At 39.2% G+C, this 17,722-nt stretch overlaps 2 protein-coding genes across 8 annotated transcripts; one reads left to right on the top strand and one right to left on the bottom strand.

Annotated features, from left to right (window-relative positions):
- Window positions 1–1,178: 1,178 nt before the first annotated feature.
- LOC145114547 (uncharacterized) lies at window positions 1,179–4,370 on the bottom strand. 7 transcript variants are annotated; one of them, XM_079050591.1, is made up of 10 exons: window positions 4,248–4,370; window positions 3,636–3,738; window positions 3,257–3,518; window positions 3,127–3,160; window positions 2,962–3,052; window positions 2,718–2,837; window positions 2,187–2,251; window positions 1,970–2,023; window positions 1,683–1,745; window positions 1,179–1,373 (listed from the first exon to the last, which is right to left on the bottom strand). In XM_079050591.1, exons 2-6 carry the CDS (start codon window positions 3,659–3,661, stop codon window positions 2,777–2,779), a joined length of 474 nt encoding a protein of 157 aa, XP_078906717.1. In that variant the 5' UTR covers window positions 3,662–3,738; window positions 4,248–4,370; the 3' UTR covers window positions 1,179–1,373; window positions 1,683–1,745; window positions 1,970–2,023; window positions 2,187–2,251; window positions 2,718–2,776. The 7 variants fall into 7 exon arrangements, with proteins under 7 accessions (XP_078906717.1, XP_078906714.1, XP_078906716.1 ...); XM_079050588.1 differs by lacking the exon at window positions 1,683–1,745 and adding an exon at window positions 1,575–1,654 and having other exon boundaries at window positions 1,180–1,373; XM_079050590.1 differs by having other exon boundaries at window positions 1,180–1,373; window positions 1,683–1,720.
- A 340-nt stretch (window positions 4,371–4,710) lies between these two features.
- Window positions 4,711–5,811, top strand: LOC145114359 (uncharacterized). The gene has a single exon (XM_079050350.1). The coding sequence runs from the start codon at window positions 4,711–4,713 to the stop codon at window positions 5,809–5,811; it is 1,101 nt and encodes a 366-aa protein (XP_078906476.1).
- The last annotated feature ends 11,911 nt before the right edge of the window (window positions 5,812–17,722 follow it).

Below are 17,722 nucleotides of genomic sequence, written 5' to 3' on the forward strand. Positions count from 1 at the left end.
TTATCCCAAATTAAAATCAATGTCGTATTAAAAAAATAAAAATGTAAAAAACATTAGATTTTAGTTGTCAATTTCTCTTAAAAACCCGTATTTTGGTCTTTTTCAAACGATAACTATTAATATAAGTGTTTTTTCTGAACATAAAAATAATATAAGGGTTTTTCAACGTATACATATATAATTAGTTGTGTTTTTCTGTATATATCCCTATATATATTCATGTGAGACCATCATATTTTGTGACATATGGGGACACAATTCTAGCTATTCATTTTAGAGATAAAAAAATATTTTTAAAATGCAAAATAAATGAAAAATTTTGGATAAATAAATTTTAATAATATTTTCGTCATTTATATTATCAAAAAAAATAAAAATAAAAATATAACAAATTATCATTTTTTTTTAAATATACGTGAAATATTCTAATAGAATATTATACTGTAAAATATATTCAAATCGAATTTTTATATTATTGAAATATTCTAGTAGAATATTAAACTATAAATATTCAAACAATTCTAATAGAATATTACAATATTCTAACAAATCTAACAATTCTACTCGAATATTAGAATATTTTAACATATCTAACAAGTTTAGTAGAATATTAGAATATTCTAATATTTTAATAATTCGATTTGAATATTTCTAGTGTAATTTTTTAAGTTTTTTATATTTTTAAATTTTTTTTGGATAAATTAAATGACAAAAATAATATTTAAAAAACGAATTTTTGCATTTTTCCTTTTATTTTGCATTTTACAATTTTTTTATTTTTTAATCTCCAAAATAAATGGTTGGGATCTGCGTCCCCATATCTTACAAAATTAGCATGGTGTAAAATAAACATCTCTCTCTCTCTCTCTGTGTGTGTGTGTGTGTATATATATATATATATATATATATATATATATATATATATAATCTGAAAGGCATTAAAATCGACAGATCAAACAGGTTTGGTAACGCCGTAATGGGATGGTTTGGGTTAATGCCAAAATAATAATATTAATAACTAGACGAGGAACCCCGCTTTGCGGGGTATGGATTTGTTAACAGTATAGATAATAATGGATTATTGATCAATTGATTGGTCCATATGTTGATATATTATCAATCAGTTGCGGAATCCAATTTCAGACATACACACAGTAAGAGCATGAGAAAAAAAAGCAACCTAAGAATGCAGTTATCCAGAGCTAGAAGTTTAAGATTTATTAATGAAAACTTGGTGTATTCATCATGTTTTTTAACTAAATTTGGATCTAAAATCCTACATGTTACACCACATATTTTAGATGATAAAGCTAAAAGAGTGCATACTGTGTCCTCTGTGAATCTTCTACTGAGCTCAACATGGAATCCACCACCTACACAATTACAAATCGTAGAAAAATGAAGGTAATAGAGTAAGTGAAGAACATGAGGCTTTATGTTCTAACTGTTACAAATTACTATTCATATAACATTTGATGTAATAGGGAAAGAGAAGCAGGGCCTAAGATAAACAGATAGCATAAGAACTATTAACACAAAACAATACAAAGATAAAACTTAAATTACAGTTTTACCCATCGGGTATAGCAAACCGTGTTGCGAATGTCTTTGGTTTAGCGTTATCTCCATAAAGAGATAAACCAACATTATAGTCCTATAAAAGCAAAGCAACAATAAAGTACCATTAATGTCCTCAAAAAGATGCAGTCCAATTCGTCAGCTGAAATTCAAAAAATTGAAGCTATCTGTTGTAATGTTGGAGCATTAAATTCTTATACATAAGGGTAAAATGGTCATCCACTCAATTTCGGACAATTTAAAAAAGAAAGACTTTATTCATGTATGTGAAAACATTTATGTTATTGATAAAAAGTAAAATACATTGCCCATTTGGTAGCAATAGTGAAGTATGTTGGTATTCTCCAACAAAAAATTAAAATTAAATTAGTATAAAGCCACATAAACTTACCAGATAAAACAACAACAATGGTCTCCTCCTTAGCAAGATTGCATCAAAATATCCCTATAAACAACAAAATATGATTTGTAATATATCGTCTTAATTCAGGAGTTGGAAGTAATTTTCCAAAACGCTAAAAAAATCTTCCTTTATCGATCCATAAGATCAAAATTACAAAAATACCCTTGTTCTAGTTACAAAAGTCTCTATCACAATAAACATTTACCTGCATTACATTCATGTTACCAGGACTAGTTAACCCAAAATGAAGTGGAAATGCCCTAGAAGCATCTGCAGGACGTGAATTCAATACAAAAGAGCATCAATAGACAACAAAATGACAAAAAATGCCCTTGTTTTAGTTACGAATTTACAATCACTTCCATTATAATAATTACGTGTGTTTGCTACACGATTCATCTATCTGACTCGAGTCCATGTTATAACTACCAAAACAACATAGCTAACTAATTTACTCTCCCGAGACATTAAACAAACAAAGATCTAAGTAACCACATTCAAATTCTCTTCCTCTTTCATTTTCTTTTTGCTTTAAAATTTTGATTTCAAAATCTTGGGGCGTGGAAATACATTAATGTATTCAAACGGATCCGTCTGTTCCACATGGATGTAATCCTTTGTCTTCAAAACTTTCAATAAATTATATTTGTGTTTTACTTTTTTTTTCTTTATAGTGATATTAAAATCCAATGAAGAGGGAGCATAAAATACAATAACAATACAATACAATATGTACCAGTGTTTCAAAGAACATTCTTAATGCTTCCTTGCGTGTTTTTCCAGTCAACAGGTTGTTCACACCAACCAAATTCCTTCTTCCTTGGCATACATAATTTGCAGGTATTTTGCAACAGCCCTACCATACCCATACCATATATTCTTAAATAAATATGTAAACCTTATCAACAAATACTATAACCAATAACTAACTTATCAAGTAAAACATGTTGATATACAATATAGAATATACATTTACATACCTTGTACGCGAAGACCATCCACTGTCGTAAAGCATTTTTATTTCTTCCCCATCAGGTTTGCCAGCCTCGTCATCATCAAAATTCAGAAAATCTAAACAAACACGATAGTAAGTGACAGCTAGGATATGGCGACACTCAGAAATAAAGAAGAAAAGTGTTGCAAACCTGTATCATTTGCATCTCCAGAATACGTATAACCCTGCACCAACAACCCAAAATAACAATTTTCAATACATCATTCTTTTTAAAGAGTACCTAAAACACGGAAAAATGGTAAATAAATAACTTGTATTACATCATCAACATCAACCCTGTTATTGGTAGGGATTAAATCGTCAATTCCATTAGAACCCATGCCCACTTCATGCATATTGGCTTTTTCTAACAAAATGGCTCCACAGTTTCTTAATGTTGTTACATGAACTGCATATTTCTCAACAGTGCGTAACTCATGAAGCCATGTTGTCGCACCAGTTTGATGGAAATTTAAGGTAAGGTAAGCATGAACATAGTGAAGGATATTTAAGTCATCAATGGCTCGTTCTTGCTTTTGATGACTGACCTCCCCGCATCACATGTTAAACCAAAAGAGTAAAAAAAACATGTAAGAATTTTTGTGAGTTCTTATTAAATATCTTTTGATTACTAAGAATCTGTGATGTTAGTTACATTACCTGCTGAAAGGCATGTGTAGAATCATTCAGGCTCATCCTTGAAATAATTCACCTGTTCACATAAATTGTCAAGTTTTTGTTGCATGCCCAAAAGCACCTGATCCTGAAAAATGTTTGAAACTACGATGAGACGTTGATTATACCTTGTTCACTCATAGAATTGAAATAAAATCTGATGTAAATTCAACATTCAAAGTTCATAATTAGTATTAAGTATCTTAAATATTGTAATTTGAAATTCAACAGTTTCACTTATATATAGGAAAGTGTAATAACGCAGAGGTAAAGCTCATAAAGCCAAAAATCCATTGGTTACAAATGAAGCCTTCTTATTCATTTAATGAACACCAAAGGCCAGTCAGTTCAACTGAAAACCTAATTTAGTGCAAAAATGAGAACAAAATCTAAAATGGATAAATTTGCTTAATGTATAAGAAACAATAGCACAACAATGTATATACAGGCAAAACTCAGGAAGTAGATATAAAATTTATTGGATATTTGAATCGCCTTCATAGAACAGATGCAACTTCACGTATTATTGATTTGGCGACTGTAAGAGGGATCACCTATGAACAAACAAACTTGGAGAAATAATCTAATCTAATATACCTGATTAAAACTGGTAAGGAACTCACGTAATCAGTAAGAGTCGCCGACAAGGATCCTTTTCTTTCCTTTCCTCCTCACCGGGTCTGTATCAAGCATCAAGCATCGTACTGCACAGTAAGTATTGGGTTAGTCCGTTTGTTTTTTATTAGCCCAAGATCAGTTGAGTCCAGTTCGAATAAGGCCCAAGCCATGAGTCGTTGATTTGGTAACCCGGTTTACCTGGTCATCCCCTTCTTCTTCGTGAAATTAGAGAACGTTTAGTCAATTCTGTTTAGCTCTTAGTTTTTCCCGTTTATTTTCCAGTTGTTAATTTGTACTGGCTATAAAAAAGCCCCTTCACTCTCAATAATAATCATCAGATATTGTGAGTCAATTTCATACTTGTTATCACTTGTTTCAACAAGTGGTATCAGAGCATAATTCCATTCACGAGAGGTTCTGAGAGGAGCAAGAAATCGCTGTTATGGGGGAGGAAACAGGACAGTTTCATGGCCCTAGTATACCCAAATTTGACGGAGACTACGACCATTGGAGTATGGTGATGGAGAATCTTCTCCGATCAAAAGAGTATTGGCGAGTGGTGGATGAAGGGTATCACACAATCAAACCAGGAGAGGTAGCAACAGTGACGCAGCAGAAAAATTATGAAGAACATAAGCTCAAAGATCTGAAAGCTTGCAACTATCTATTACAATCGATAGACAAATCGATTCTAAAGACGATCAAGCAGAAGGAGACGGCGAAGCAAATTTGGGACGCGATGAATTTGAAATACAGAGGAAACGTCAGAGTGAAGCGGGCTCAACTACAGCGACTTCGGAGGGATTTCGAGACGCTGGAGATGAAATCTGGAGAAACAGTCATCGATTATCTTGGACGGGTCATGGTGATTGCAAATGATATGCGGAATGCGGGGGAAGACATGAGTGAAGTGAAAATCATAGAGAAGGTGCTAAGAACCATGACAGAAGAATTCAATTTTGTGGTCTGTACAATCGAAGAGTCAAAAGACATCGACAACATGATAGTAGATGAACTCCAAAGTTCCCTGTTGATTCACGAACAAAAAATTAGAAGAAAAGTGAATGACGAGCACGTGCTAAAGGTGGAACACGACCACAACTCTGGACGAGGAAGGGGTCGAGGCAGAGGAAACACTGCCAGAGGAAGAGGGCGTGGACGAGGAAGACCACAAAGCGAAAACAAGGTTCAATTCGATAAGTCTCAAATTGTATGTTATAGATGTCATCAGTTTGGACATTTTCAATATGAATGTCTGAATGATGCTCCGCAAGTAAACTATGTCGAATTTGAAGATAATGAAGAACTATTATTGATGGCGGCGGTTGACATTGAAGCATATGAGAAAGAAACTGAGATGTTGATGACCACAATAAAAGAAGATAAACCCAACAAGAAAGGGCTCTGGTTTCTTGATTCAGCTTGTTCAAATCACATGACGGGTACTAAAGAATGGTTTATCCACCTTGATGAGACGTATCAACACAAGGTCAGACTGGGAAACGATCACAAGTTAGAGGTGAAGGGAAAGAGGAATATTTGAATTACTGTGGGCAATATAACACAGGTGGTTACTGAAGTTTACTATGTGTCATCTCTAACATCAAATCTCATGAGCGTTGGGCAGCTCCAAAAGAAGTCTCTGACTTTTGTTGTAACAACGTAAATTTCCAAAACAATTTTTCAATTTTAAAACATACTTTTATTCATAAGGTAATATCGAAACATAATGTATCCAATGTTATCATAACAAAACATATCCCAGAATCTCAATACGTCAAACTCCTTCAGTGTGTACAAATCATGTCGGCGCCTTCCCGCGATCCTCGCTGGTACCTAAAACACATATCACATAAACGGTAAGCATAAATGCTTAGTGAGTTCCCCAAAATACCAATACACACATACGCCACTCAAGGCTATAAGACCTTCCGGTCTCTGTGTCTCAGAGGACTTCCGTCCCACAACTCTGGTAGACCTTCCGGCCCTACCCGTAATGACCTTCAGGTCCATATCATCCTGACCTTCCGGTCCATATCATCCCGACCTTCCGGTCCACATCATGATGACCTTCCGGTCCTTATCATTCATAACATACATAGCACATACATATCACATAACAGCATACAGTACATACATCTCATAGCATATAAGACCTTCCGGTCACACATAGGTACCACTCTAGGTACAGTGTAGTGAGAAGACTCACCTCGTACGATATCGGATAATCTCCCGTGCTCGGATACCCGATCTAGCCTCCTCCTATCAACATAATAACATCCCTAATCAATAATCTCTCATCATCTCATCTCTAATGATGGGTAGAAGACCATTCTACCCCTCCCAGAACTCTCTTGAGTCAGCTTGACCAAAACCCTAAGGTCAACTAAAGTCAACGGTCAAACTTTGACCCGACTCATCGAGTGCATATGGGCGATTCGGCGAGTCCATGCGGGTCCCCAGAATCCTTCTAGCCTCACTCGGCACGTCGAGTCATCCCTTCACTCGACGGGTTACACCTAACATGAATCGCGGGGCAACCCCGACTCGACTCGTCGAGTCCACTTATGAACTCGGCAAGTAGCGTCCATGGAAACACTCCATTGACCTTCTGAGGTCAGATCTGCTTCTCTAACCTATAGATCCGACCTTCCCAAACACGATAATCACGTAAAGGTTCAGTCTTGACATTCATGCAACGCACACAAGGCTTTCCTTGGTGAAATGGCTTCTAAAATGGCAACATAGTCTCATTCCCTCCATGAACCAACATAAAGCAGAATGGATAAGGCCCTCTGGACCTCTAGAGGTCCAGATCCAGAGTCTAACACTCAAAGGGACAACATACTCAACATTTCAAGCCAATAAAGGGTATAGAAAATCCTAAAATTCAAGGATTTTAAACCAAACAGAGAAAGGATCGATTTGCTACCTCAACACTACAGATCCAAGCTTGGAAACCACGGATTAGCAACCCTCTTGACCTCCTCTAGCTGGAAACACCTTCTTCTTTGCAAAGCAACACCAAAAAGGGTTGAAATGGCTTTCTCTCACACACAATTCGTTCAAGCTCTCTAGGGTTTCTCTCTCTGGACTGGTAGCCGCAAATGAGGGCTATAAGGACCCTTAAATAGGGCACAGGCCCCAAAGATTTAGGGTTTCTGTCCACAGCGCGGAATCGTCGAGTCCCTTCATTTATCCAGTCAGCAAATCTCGATCCTACTCGACGAGTCTAGTCGTCAACTCGTCGAGTCCCTCCTCATAACTCAGAAAGAAATACTCAAATTGTCATGTCTGGAAATCCAGATGTTACATTTGTCATTCAAGGAAACGTATGTAGAGTTTTCCACCCAACAAGAGGTTTGATCATCTCATCAAATTTGACAAAGAACAGGATGTTTCCTGTCTATGTCACACCCCAGTCGCACCAAGCTGAATGTATGCAAGTAAGTGTTGACTCTAACACTCAACTTTGGCACAAAATATTTGGGCATGTCAACCACAAAGCCATAAGAACCATGTTGTACAAACAAATGGTGGCAGGGCTACCATCAATTGCAGAGAAGCATGGTGTATGTGATACTTGTGCTATTGGAAAGCACCACAGAGATCCAATTCCAAAGAAGAGCAGCTGGCAGGCAACAGAGAAGTTGCAGCTAATACACACAGATCTGTGTGGTCCTATCACTCCAGTCTCCACTAGTGGCAAGAGGTACATACTTGTATTTATAGATGATTACACTAGAAAGTGTTGGGTTTATTTCATGTCACAAAAGGGTGAAAGCTTTGAAGTGTTTAAGAGTTTTAAAAGATTGGTGGAAATCGAAACTAGTATGAAGATTAAATGTCTGAGAAGTGATAGGGGTGGAGAGTTCACTTCAAAGGCATTTAATGATTATTGTGAAGAACAGGGAATTAAGCGACAACTTACAGCTTCATATACTCCACAGCAAAATGGGGTCATAGAGAGAAGAAACAGGACCTTGTTAAACATGGTCTGATGCTTGCTAGCTGAAAAGTATGTACCTACAATCTTCTAGACAGAAGCAACTAGATGGGCAAGTCATGTGATAAATAGATGTACAAGTAGGATTCTGGATGAAAAAGTACCAGAAGAGCTTTGGACAGGGTTAAAGCCAAGTGTTGAGCATTTCAGAATATTTGGCTGCATAGGCCACATTCATGTACCTGCTCAATTGCGAAAGAAGCTGGATGCTAGGAGTCACAAGTGTGTGTTTTTGGGGGTCATTCAAGAATCAAAAGCTTACAAATCATATGATCCAACAACAAAAAGGGTTGTGATCAGTAGAGATGTTATTTTTGATGAAGATGCATCGTGGGTCTGGTCTGAAGAGTACCTGCAACAACAAGAATTAATAGTTGAAGATGATGAACAAATTCTAGAAGGGAAACAAGAAGGTGAAGATAGAGATGACCCTCAAACTCCCTCACAGACATCCCCAACTCAAAATTCTGAAGAACTTAGTCCATCGAATCAAACTCCCTCACAGACATCTCCAACTCAAAATTCTGAAGAACTTAGTCCATCGAATCAAAGTATGTCCTAACCTGAAGAAACAAGAGAAGAATCAAGAAGTCTCGTTTCAGCAAGTTCCAGAAACTCATCTACTTAGAGTACACCAGCTTCTCAAAATAGCTCACCTGTTCGAAATCGAAGACCACCTACATGGACAAATGACTACTACATGAGTGAAGAAATGTTCAACGAAGATGAAGTTGGATTCGCCATGTATAGTGTTATGGATGATCCAACAACCTATGAAGAAGCTTGTAGAGAAGAAAAATGGGTGCAAGCTATGAATTCTGAGATGTCGGCTATAGAAAAAAAACCACACGTGGGACTTGATTGATCCATCTCCTGGCACCAAACCCATAGGGGTAAAATGGATATACAAGACAAAGGTAAACGAGCTTGGCAAGGTGGATAAGTACAAAGCGAGACTGGTGGTAAAGGGGTATGCTCAGCGTGAAGGAGTAGATTACAATGAGATTTTCGCACCAGTTGCTCGATGGGACACAATACGTACTCTATTATCAGTGGCTGCACAAAAAAATTGGACAGTCTATCAGCTAGATGTCAAAAGCGCATTCTTGAACGGTGAACTCAAGGAAGTAGTACATGTTACTCAACTAAAAGGTTACATAAGAAAAGGTGAAGAGACCAAGGTGTACAGGTTGAGGCGCGCACTGTATGGATTAAAGCAAACCCCTCGAGCTTAGTTTAATCGAATTGAAGGGTATTTCATGCGTGAAGGGTTCAAGAAAAGCAACCAAGATCATACTCTGTTTATTAAGAGGATGAAGGAAAAGATAATTTTTGTAAGTCTGTATGTGGATGATCTGATCAATGCTGGAAACGACACTGAAATGTGTAGATTATTTAAACAATCCATGCAAAAGGAATTTGAGATGACAGATTTAGGAAAAATGAAGTTTTTCCTTGGTGTAGAAGTGAATCAAAGCCCAAAAGGAATTACCTTGTGTCAGTCTCAATATGCAAAGGAAGTTCTAAAACGGTTCAGTATGAGTGAAGCAAATGGTGTGAAAAACCCAATTGTCCCAGGTACCAAACTCGTGAAGCTTGAAGCAGGGAAGGATGTTGATACTAATGTGTACATGAGTCTCATAGGGAGACTCATGTATCTAACCGTAACACGTCTTGATCTTATGTATGTAATTAGTTTGCTAGCTAGATTCATGGCAAAACCAAAGGAGGAGCATATGGAAGTGGCAAAAAGAGTTCTAAGGTATGTAAAAGGAACTTTGAATTATGGGCTACACTATGGGAAGGATCAGAGTCAAAAGTTAAAGGTGTACACTGATAGTAACTATGCTCGAGATTTAGAAGATCGGAGGAGCACTTCTGGATATGTCTGTCTGTTTAATGGAGCTGCAATATGTTGGAGTTCGCGAAAACAAGAGGTAGTCACTTTATCATCAACAGAAGCGGAATATGTCACAGCTACAACTTGTGCTTGCCATTGTGTATGGCTGAGAGGACTCTTTGAAGAAATTGAAGAAAAGGTGGGAACAGTAGAATTTATGTGTGATAATTGCTCAGCAATAAAATTTTCAAAGAATCATGTAATGCATCGAAGAACAAAGCACATAGATGTTCGGTATCACTACATCAGAGAACTGGTAAACAAAGACGTTACCAAGCTAAAGTTTTGTGGAACTAAGGAGCAATTGGCAGACATGATGACGAAGCCTTTGACTTTGACGACATTTGAGTTTATCAGAGAAGAGATCGGAGTAAGAGATGTTAAACAAGATGCTTGATGCTTTCTTGTTTAAGGGAAGGAATTTATTGGGTTAGTTCGTTTGTTTTTTATTAGCCCATGATCAGTTGTGTAACGACCCAAAATTTTCAAAGAAATTTTCATTTTAATTAATAAAACACATTTGCATAAACCATGAAATCCCAACATAATTGTTTTCAAATCAGTATTCATTACAACTTATTTAAATCATCAGAGTGTCCCCAAAAACATATCAGTGAAAGAGAGATAGAGTGCACGCCGCGCCATCATGCCTTGCCCTTGCCCTTGGGCTCAGATGTACCTGAAACAATCAACAACCTGTAAGCGAAATGCTTAGTGAGTTCCCCAGAGCATACCACACACAATACACATACACATATCATGTTAGCTAATTTAAGCTACGCACATATCACATAAACCATGCATACATAAAACGTGTAAGAATGCCATGGGCTACCCCATATGGTCTTTACCTAGGACTGCCATGGGCTACCCCACATAGTCTTACATCCAATGCCATAGGCTGCACCACATGGTCTTTACCTAGGACTGGCATGGGCTACCCCACATGGTATTACATCCAAAACACACCATCACATATCATATCAAATCACAGAATGACTAATACATAAATCATAATCACATAATGGGCCGGCCTTGGTGCCTTAGACCCATGGGTATGGTGAGAAGACTCACCTCAGTCTGCTGAATACAAAACTTGCTCTCCTAACGGTCCGTACTATGGGAAGGATCAGAGTCAAAAGTTAAAGGTGTACACTGATAGTAACTATGCTCGAGATTTAGAAGATCGGAGGAGCACTTCTGGATATGTGTGTATGTTTAATGGAGCTGCAATATGTTGGAGTTCGCGAAAACAAGAGGTAATCACTTTATCATCAACATAAGCGGAATATGTCGCAGCTACAACTTGTGCTTGCCATTGTGTATGGCTGAGAGGACTCTTTGAAGAAATTGAAGAAAAGGTGGGAACAGTAGAAGTTATGTGTGATAATTGCTCAGCAATAAAATTGTCAAAGAATCATGTAATGCATCGAAGAACAAAGCACATAGATGTTCGGTATCACTACATCAGAGAACTGGTAAACAAAGACGTTACCAAGCTAAAGTTTTGTGGAACTAAGGAGCAATTGGCAGACATGATGACGAAGCCTTTGACTTTGACGACATTTGAGTTTATCAGAGAAGAGATCGGAGTAAGAGATGTTAAACAAGATGCTTGATGCTTTCTTGTTTAAGGGAAGGAATTTATTGGGTTAGTTCGTTTGTTTTTTATTAGCCCATGATCAGTTGTGTAACGACCCAAATTTTTTAAAGAAATTTTCATTTTAATTAATAAAACACATTTGCATAAACCATGAAATCCAAACATAATTGTTTTCAAATCAGTATTCATTACAACTTATTTAAATCATCAGAGTGTCCCCAAAAACATATCAGTGAAAGAGAGATAGAGTGCACGCCTCGCCATCATACCTTGGCCTTTCCCTTGGGGTCAGATGTACCTGAAACAATCAACAACCTGTAAGCGAAATGCTTAGTGAGTTCCCCAGAGCATACCACACACAATACACATACACATATCATGTTAGCTAATTTAAGCTACGCACATATCACATAAGCCATGCATACATAAAACGTGTAAGAATGCCATGGGCTACCCCATATGGTCTTTACCTAGGACTGCCATGGGATACCCCACATGGTCTTACATCCAATGCCATGGGCTACCCCACATGGTCTTTACCTAGGACTGGCATGGGCTACCCCACATGGTATTACATCCAAACCACACCATCGCATATCATATCAAATCACAGAATGACTAATACATAAATCATAATCACATAATGGGTCGGCCTTGGTGCCTTAGACCCATGGGTATGGTGAGAAGACTCACCTCAGTCTGCTGAATACAAAACTTGCTCTCCTAACGGTCCGTAACCCCCCCCCCCCCCCGTGCTAAATAATAATATTAAACAATGTTAGGACTTTAATTAACCAAAGGAAACCCAACTCCAAACCTTTCCATAAGGCCCAATTATCCATCCCTTGTTAATGGGCCCAAGGTCCAAGTCTAAAATCCTTAATGGGCCTCTTGGCCCAATAAAGCCCAATCAATATGTCCATAGCCCATAACAGTTGATATGACTCATAATTCCCAGAATACACCATGCCCAATAATCAAATGATGCCCAAATAGCTCAAAGGCCCAAAACAGATTCGGCCCATCTGTGATGCGTACGCTTGGCGTACCATCCTGGTACGCGCAGCGTACTGGGGTCTTGGGACTACGCTTTCCCACAACGACTGTGAGTTCATACCCCTACATTTTCTGTATTTTTAATGTTTTCAGGGGGGGAATACAAGCTAAACATAAATGTTTTCAAAACTTATGCAAATCTCATACTTTAACCCTTTTGTACTGTGTTGAGCATAAGGGACGTTTTCACTAAAATTTGCATAGTTTTCCGGACACGCTATTCACTATACATGCAAACTATAATCGATATAGTTTGGGATTTTCTAAACATAACGAGTACAGAAACTTTCACTACTAAACATATGCACTAAGACATAAATAGTTTACAGTTACATCACTACTTTATCATGGTTTTCATAACTGTAATTATCACTATATACGGTATACATACGGATTTTCACTACGATAGAACGCTACTACACTACATGTAAACTAGATTGTACGATACTGTGAGGCGCTACTTCACTACTGTACCCTTAGGTGTACAGGGATAAATCCTACCATAGTATAACCAGAGTCTCCTGGAGGGAGAGCGTGAGATTTGTGAATAGATCTATTCGGGACTGACAATCCCACATCTGGACTGCTAGCTACAGTTAGGCGGGCACGCCTGAGATGTACAAATGTCATTTAACTCGACGCCTGAAGAACGTTGGAAAGGTCTCTAGTCATATCAAGCATGGTTATACGACTCACAATATGTATAAATCACCTTTAGTTTACAACCTGGCACTCTTCAACAGTTTTATTTTTACTAAATAGGACTGATACACACTACGCATACTGGCTAAAGCCAGGGTTTTCAAACAGAACCGATTATGCAATGGTTTCACATACAAAATACTTATACTTCATGATTAGTTTTAGCTAGTCACATGAGGTAGTATTTTCGCATATCACTACAGTTTTCAGTAACGAACATTCATGGTTTTATACGAAATCGATAACGCTACCTTTTCACTAAAGAAAATATCGGATTTTCTTGGAAACATACAGATATTCATGGTTTATTACAGAACTGATAACACTACATTTTCACTAAGGAAAATATCGGATTTTCTTGGAACTATACAAATATTTTCCGAACTCATCAACGATTTTCACTACAAACCACCGCTTATGAACTCACCAGCTTTATGCTGATACTCTTTCAAACTGCTTGTATTCTCAGGAAATCAGTAGACAGGTACTTGCTGGATTTTCGAGGAACTGGAGCAATAAGAGTTTTATGTTTATACTATACAAGGCTATTGGATGTAATTCAAACAAAGTTTCAGACAAAGTTTCAACTGATGTAAACATTTTTATTTAATTATTCATTGTAATGGTTGTGTTGCTATGATTGTTGTTATTCATTGGTTGTGATGCTACACATGACGTCCTCCGCCCCAGAACGTTTCCGCCATTGGTTTCGCGGTGTGACAGATTTGGTATCAGAGCCCTTGTTTATAGCGAACTAGTATATCGAACCTTACGTGGTATACAACAATAAACACTAAGGGGCCTAAGTGCTCTACGCTAAAAGTATACTTTCAAAAATATAAGTATTTTTATAAAAGTATACGAGCATGCATACATAACAAAGTTCGTGTCTCTAGTAGAACAAAACAAAAAGTATTTGGATGTTGGAACGTTGCGGTTAAACCTGGGCAGTTATGTAATCATGTCTAGGGTGAATATAGCCTGATCAACTATATTCAGTCGAGACATGAACAACATGTGCTTGGGAGTGACTGTGGTGTTACAGCAGGCCTAAAACTTACCAAAAATCATCTCACATAAAATACTATAGAAGTATTTTCGCTAGAGCCAAACTCAGTATACAGATTCACTCTAAGTGTTGCTACCTCTTCTCCCTTAAGCGATAACTTACTTGCGTCAGTAACCTTTCTGTGCTTATCGCTCGGTAGTATACTTTTATTATCAGGATGAGATATATTTTATATATATATCTCGAGGACTTACCGTCCTCTTCTTCCTGACTGTTTTCTAGAACGAGATGCCTCCTCGACCAAGACCCATCAGAAGGAACGACGACACTCCGCCACCACCACCACCTCCTCAGTTCGACCCTGTCATGTTTCAGGCAGCAGTTACCGCCGCCGTGACTGCAGCAATGGCACAAGTGAATGCTGGTGGGGCTGGAGGTGGAACCGACCCACAGAGACCAGGTGGAAGTCAGGGACATCAAAAAGAATGTTCCTACAAGGACTTCATGACTGCAAAACCCAAGTCCTTCGACGGAAATGGAGGTGTCATCACCCTGACTCGATGGTTCGAGAAGATCGAATCCATCTTCGAAATTTGCGTCTGTTCTGAAGCAAACAAGGTGAAGTTCGCCGCCTGCACCTTCACCGACAGATCCTTGACCTGGTGGAATGGTCGAGTCAAAACCCTAACCCTGCCAGTGGCTAATGCCATGGGTTGAGAAAGACTGAAGGAGCTCATGCTCGCGGAGTACTGCCCGAGGGGCGAAGTGCAAAAGTTGGAACAAGAACTCTGGAACTTGAAGATGAAGGGTTCCGACATCGCTGCCTACACCGCGAGATTTTGTGATCTGGCTCTCCTCTGTCCGGGAATGGTCACCCCGGAAAGCAAGAAAATCGAAAGGTACATTTGGGGACTGACACAACCAACAAAGGGGAATGTCTTGGCTGCTAGACCGATTACTTTTGAAAGCGCCAAGGATCTGGAACAGACTCTGATCGATCATGGAATCGATCTGGATGAGGTGGCAGCTGTCTCCGAGCCACAAAAGGAAAGCGGTGGGAAGAAGAAGAAGTTTGGTAACAAACGAAAGAGTCAGTCTTCGCAGGAGCCCTCCAAGAAACAACAAACAGTGGCAGTTCATGCTGTTACTGCTCCTGCTGCTGCTCCCACTGCTGTTCCAACCACCCAATCTCCTACCGGTGGTTATGCTGGAAAACTACTCCTGTGCAACAAGTGTAACTTCCATCATCACGGACCCTGTCGTGAGTTGAGTTGCAATAACTGTGGAAAGAAAGGACACACAGTTCGATACTGCAAGACACCGGCTCAACCAACCAACCAGGCTCCGGGAGCGGGCGCTGGTCAAACTTGTTATGGATGTGGAGAGGCTGGGCACTTCAGGAGAAACTGCCCCAAGGCAACGACTGGTGGCAATACAGGGAGAGTTCTGGTGATGGGCCAGGAGGAAGCAGTTGCTGATCCTACCGTTGTTACGGGTACGTTCCTCCTTGACAACTCTTATGCATGCATTCTCTTCTATTCTGGTGCGGAGAGGAGTTTTGTTAGTCATACATTCAAACATTTAATCAAATGTAAATCCCAACCTCTAACCAAAACATTTACCGTCGAGATGGCTAATGGAAGAAGGAGAGCACTAACGACATATTCATAGGCTGTACTCTTACTCTAGACAATTATTCGTTTCCCATCGACCTTATGCCTGTGTCCATCAAGAGTTTCGACGTCATTATCGGCATGGACTGGTTAAGCTCCAATCATGCTGATATTCTTTGCTTCGAGAAGGCTATCCGTCTCAATCTTCCCTCTGGCGAAACCCTCATGATTTACGGAGATAAGTCTAGCTCGAACCTCCGTATCATTTCGTGCATCAAAGCTCAGAAGTATCTGCGGAAGGAGTGTCATGCATTCCTAGCTCATGTTGTCGACAAAACGCAAAAAGTTAGAGACCTCGAGAGCATCCCCGAAGTCTGTAACTTTCCTGACATTTTCCCCGAAGATCTCCCAGGAACCCCTCCCGAGCGCCAAGTCGAGTTTCGTATCGACTTGATCCCCGGAGTTACTCCTATAGCTAAATCTCCTTACCGTTTAGCGCCAGCGGAAATGCAGGAATTATCCAGTCAGCTCAATGAACTGATCAGCAAAGGGTTCATAAGGCCGAGTTCCTTACCATGGGGAGCTACGATCTTATTCGTGAAAAAGAAAGATGGATCCTTTCGGATGTGCATTGACTACCGAGAGCTGAATAAGCTTACCATCAAGAACCGATATCCCTTACCCAAAATCGACGATCTTTTCGACCAACTGCAGCGAGCCAGTTATTTCTCAAAGATAGATCTAAGATCAGGGTACCATCAGTTGTGAGTTCATGAGAATGATGTACCCAAAACAGCATTCCGAACTCGCTATGGACACTACGAGTTTGTAGTAATGCCCTTTGGTCTAACCAACGCACCGGCAGTATTCATGGACCTGATGAATCGGGTGTGCCGCCCTTTCTTAGACAAGTTCGTGATTGTGTTCATCGACGATATACTTGTCTATTCGCGGAGTGAGAATGACCATAAACAGCACTTGAGGCAGGTGTTGGAAACATTAAGGGCAGAAAAACTATACGCAAAATTCTCGAAGTGCGAATTCTGGATCAGGAAGGTAAATTTCCTAGGACACGTGATTAGCAAGGAAGGAATACATGTGGACCCTTCCAAGATCAAAGCGATTGATAATTGGTCTGCACCAAAGACACCCACAGAAATCCGACAATTCTTGGGTCTCGCGGGCTATTATCGCAGGTTCATCCAGAACTTCTCCATAATCGTTAAGCCTTTAACTACCCTGACACAGAAGGGTGTAACCTTCAGTTGGGAAGCCAAGCAAGACACTACATTTCAAACATTGAAGCGGGCCATGTGCAGCGCACCTATCTTGTCCCTGCCCGAAGGGACGGAAGACTTCGTAGTCTATTGTGACGCATCTAATCAGGGCCTAGGGTGTGTGCTCATGCAGAGAGGAAAGGTCATCGCTTATGCCTCGAGGCAGTTGAAAACACACGAGGTAAATTACACAACTCATGATTTGGAGTTGGGAGCAGTGGTCTTTGCGTTAATGATCTGGAGACACTATCTCTATGGAACCAAGTGCACTATCTTCACCGACCATAA

This window comes from Lactuca virosa, chromosome 5 (assembly GCF_052849685.1).
Source record: "Lactuca virosa cultivar CGN04683 chromosome 5, Lactuca_virosa_CGN04683_v6, whole genome shotgun sequence".
NCBI lineage: Eukaryota > Viridiplantae > Streptophyta > Magnoliopsida > Asterales > Asteraceae > Lactuca > Lactuca virosa.

Excerpts from the sequence above, each read along its gene's own strand:
- LOC145114547 (XM_079050591.1), bottom strand. The coding sequence starts at position 3,661 with ATGATTCTACACATGCCTTTCAGCAG. Across the intron at positions 3,519-3,635 it reads CTACACATGCCTTTCAGCAG|TCATCAAAAGCAAGAACGAG; the intron begins GTAATGTAACTA and ends CGGGGAGGTCAG. Across the intron at positions 3,161-3,256 it reads ACAGGGTTGATGTTGATGAT|GGTTATACGTATTCTGGAGA; the intron begins GTAATACAAGTT and ends TTGTTGGTGCAG.
- LOC145114359 (XM_079050350.1), top strand. The coding sequence starts at position 4,711 with ATGGGGGAGGAAACAGGACAGTTTCATGGCCCTAGTATACCCAAATTT.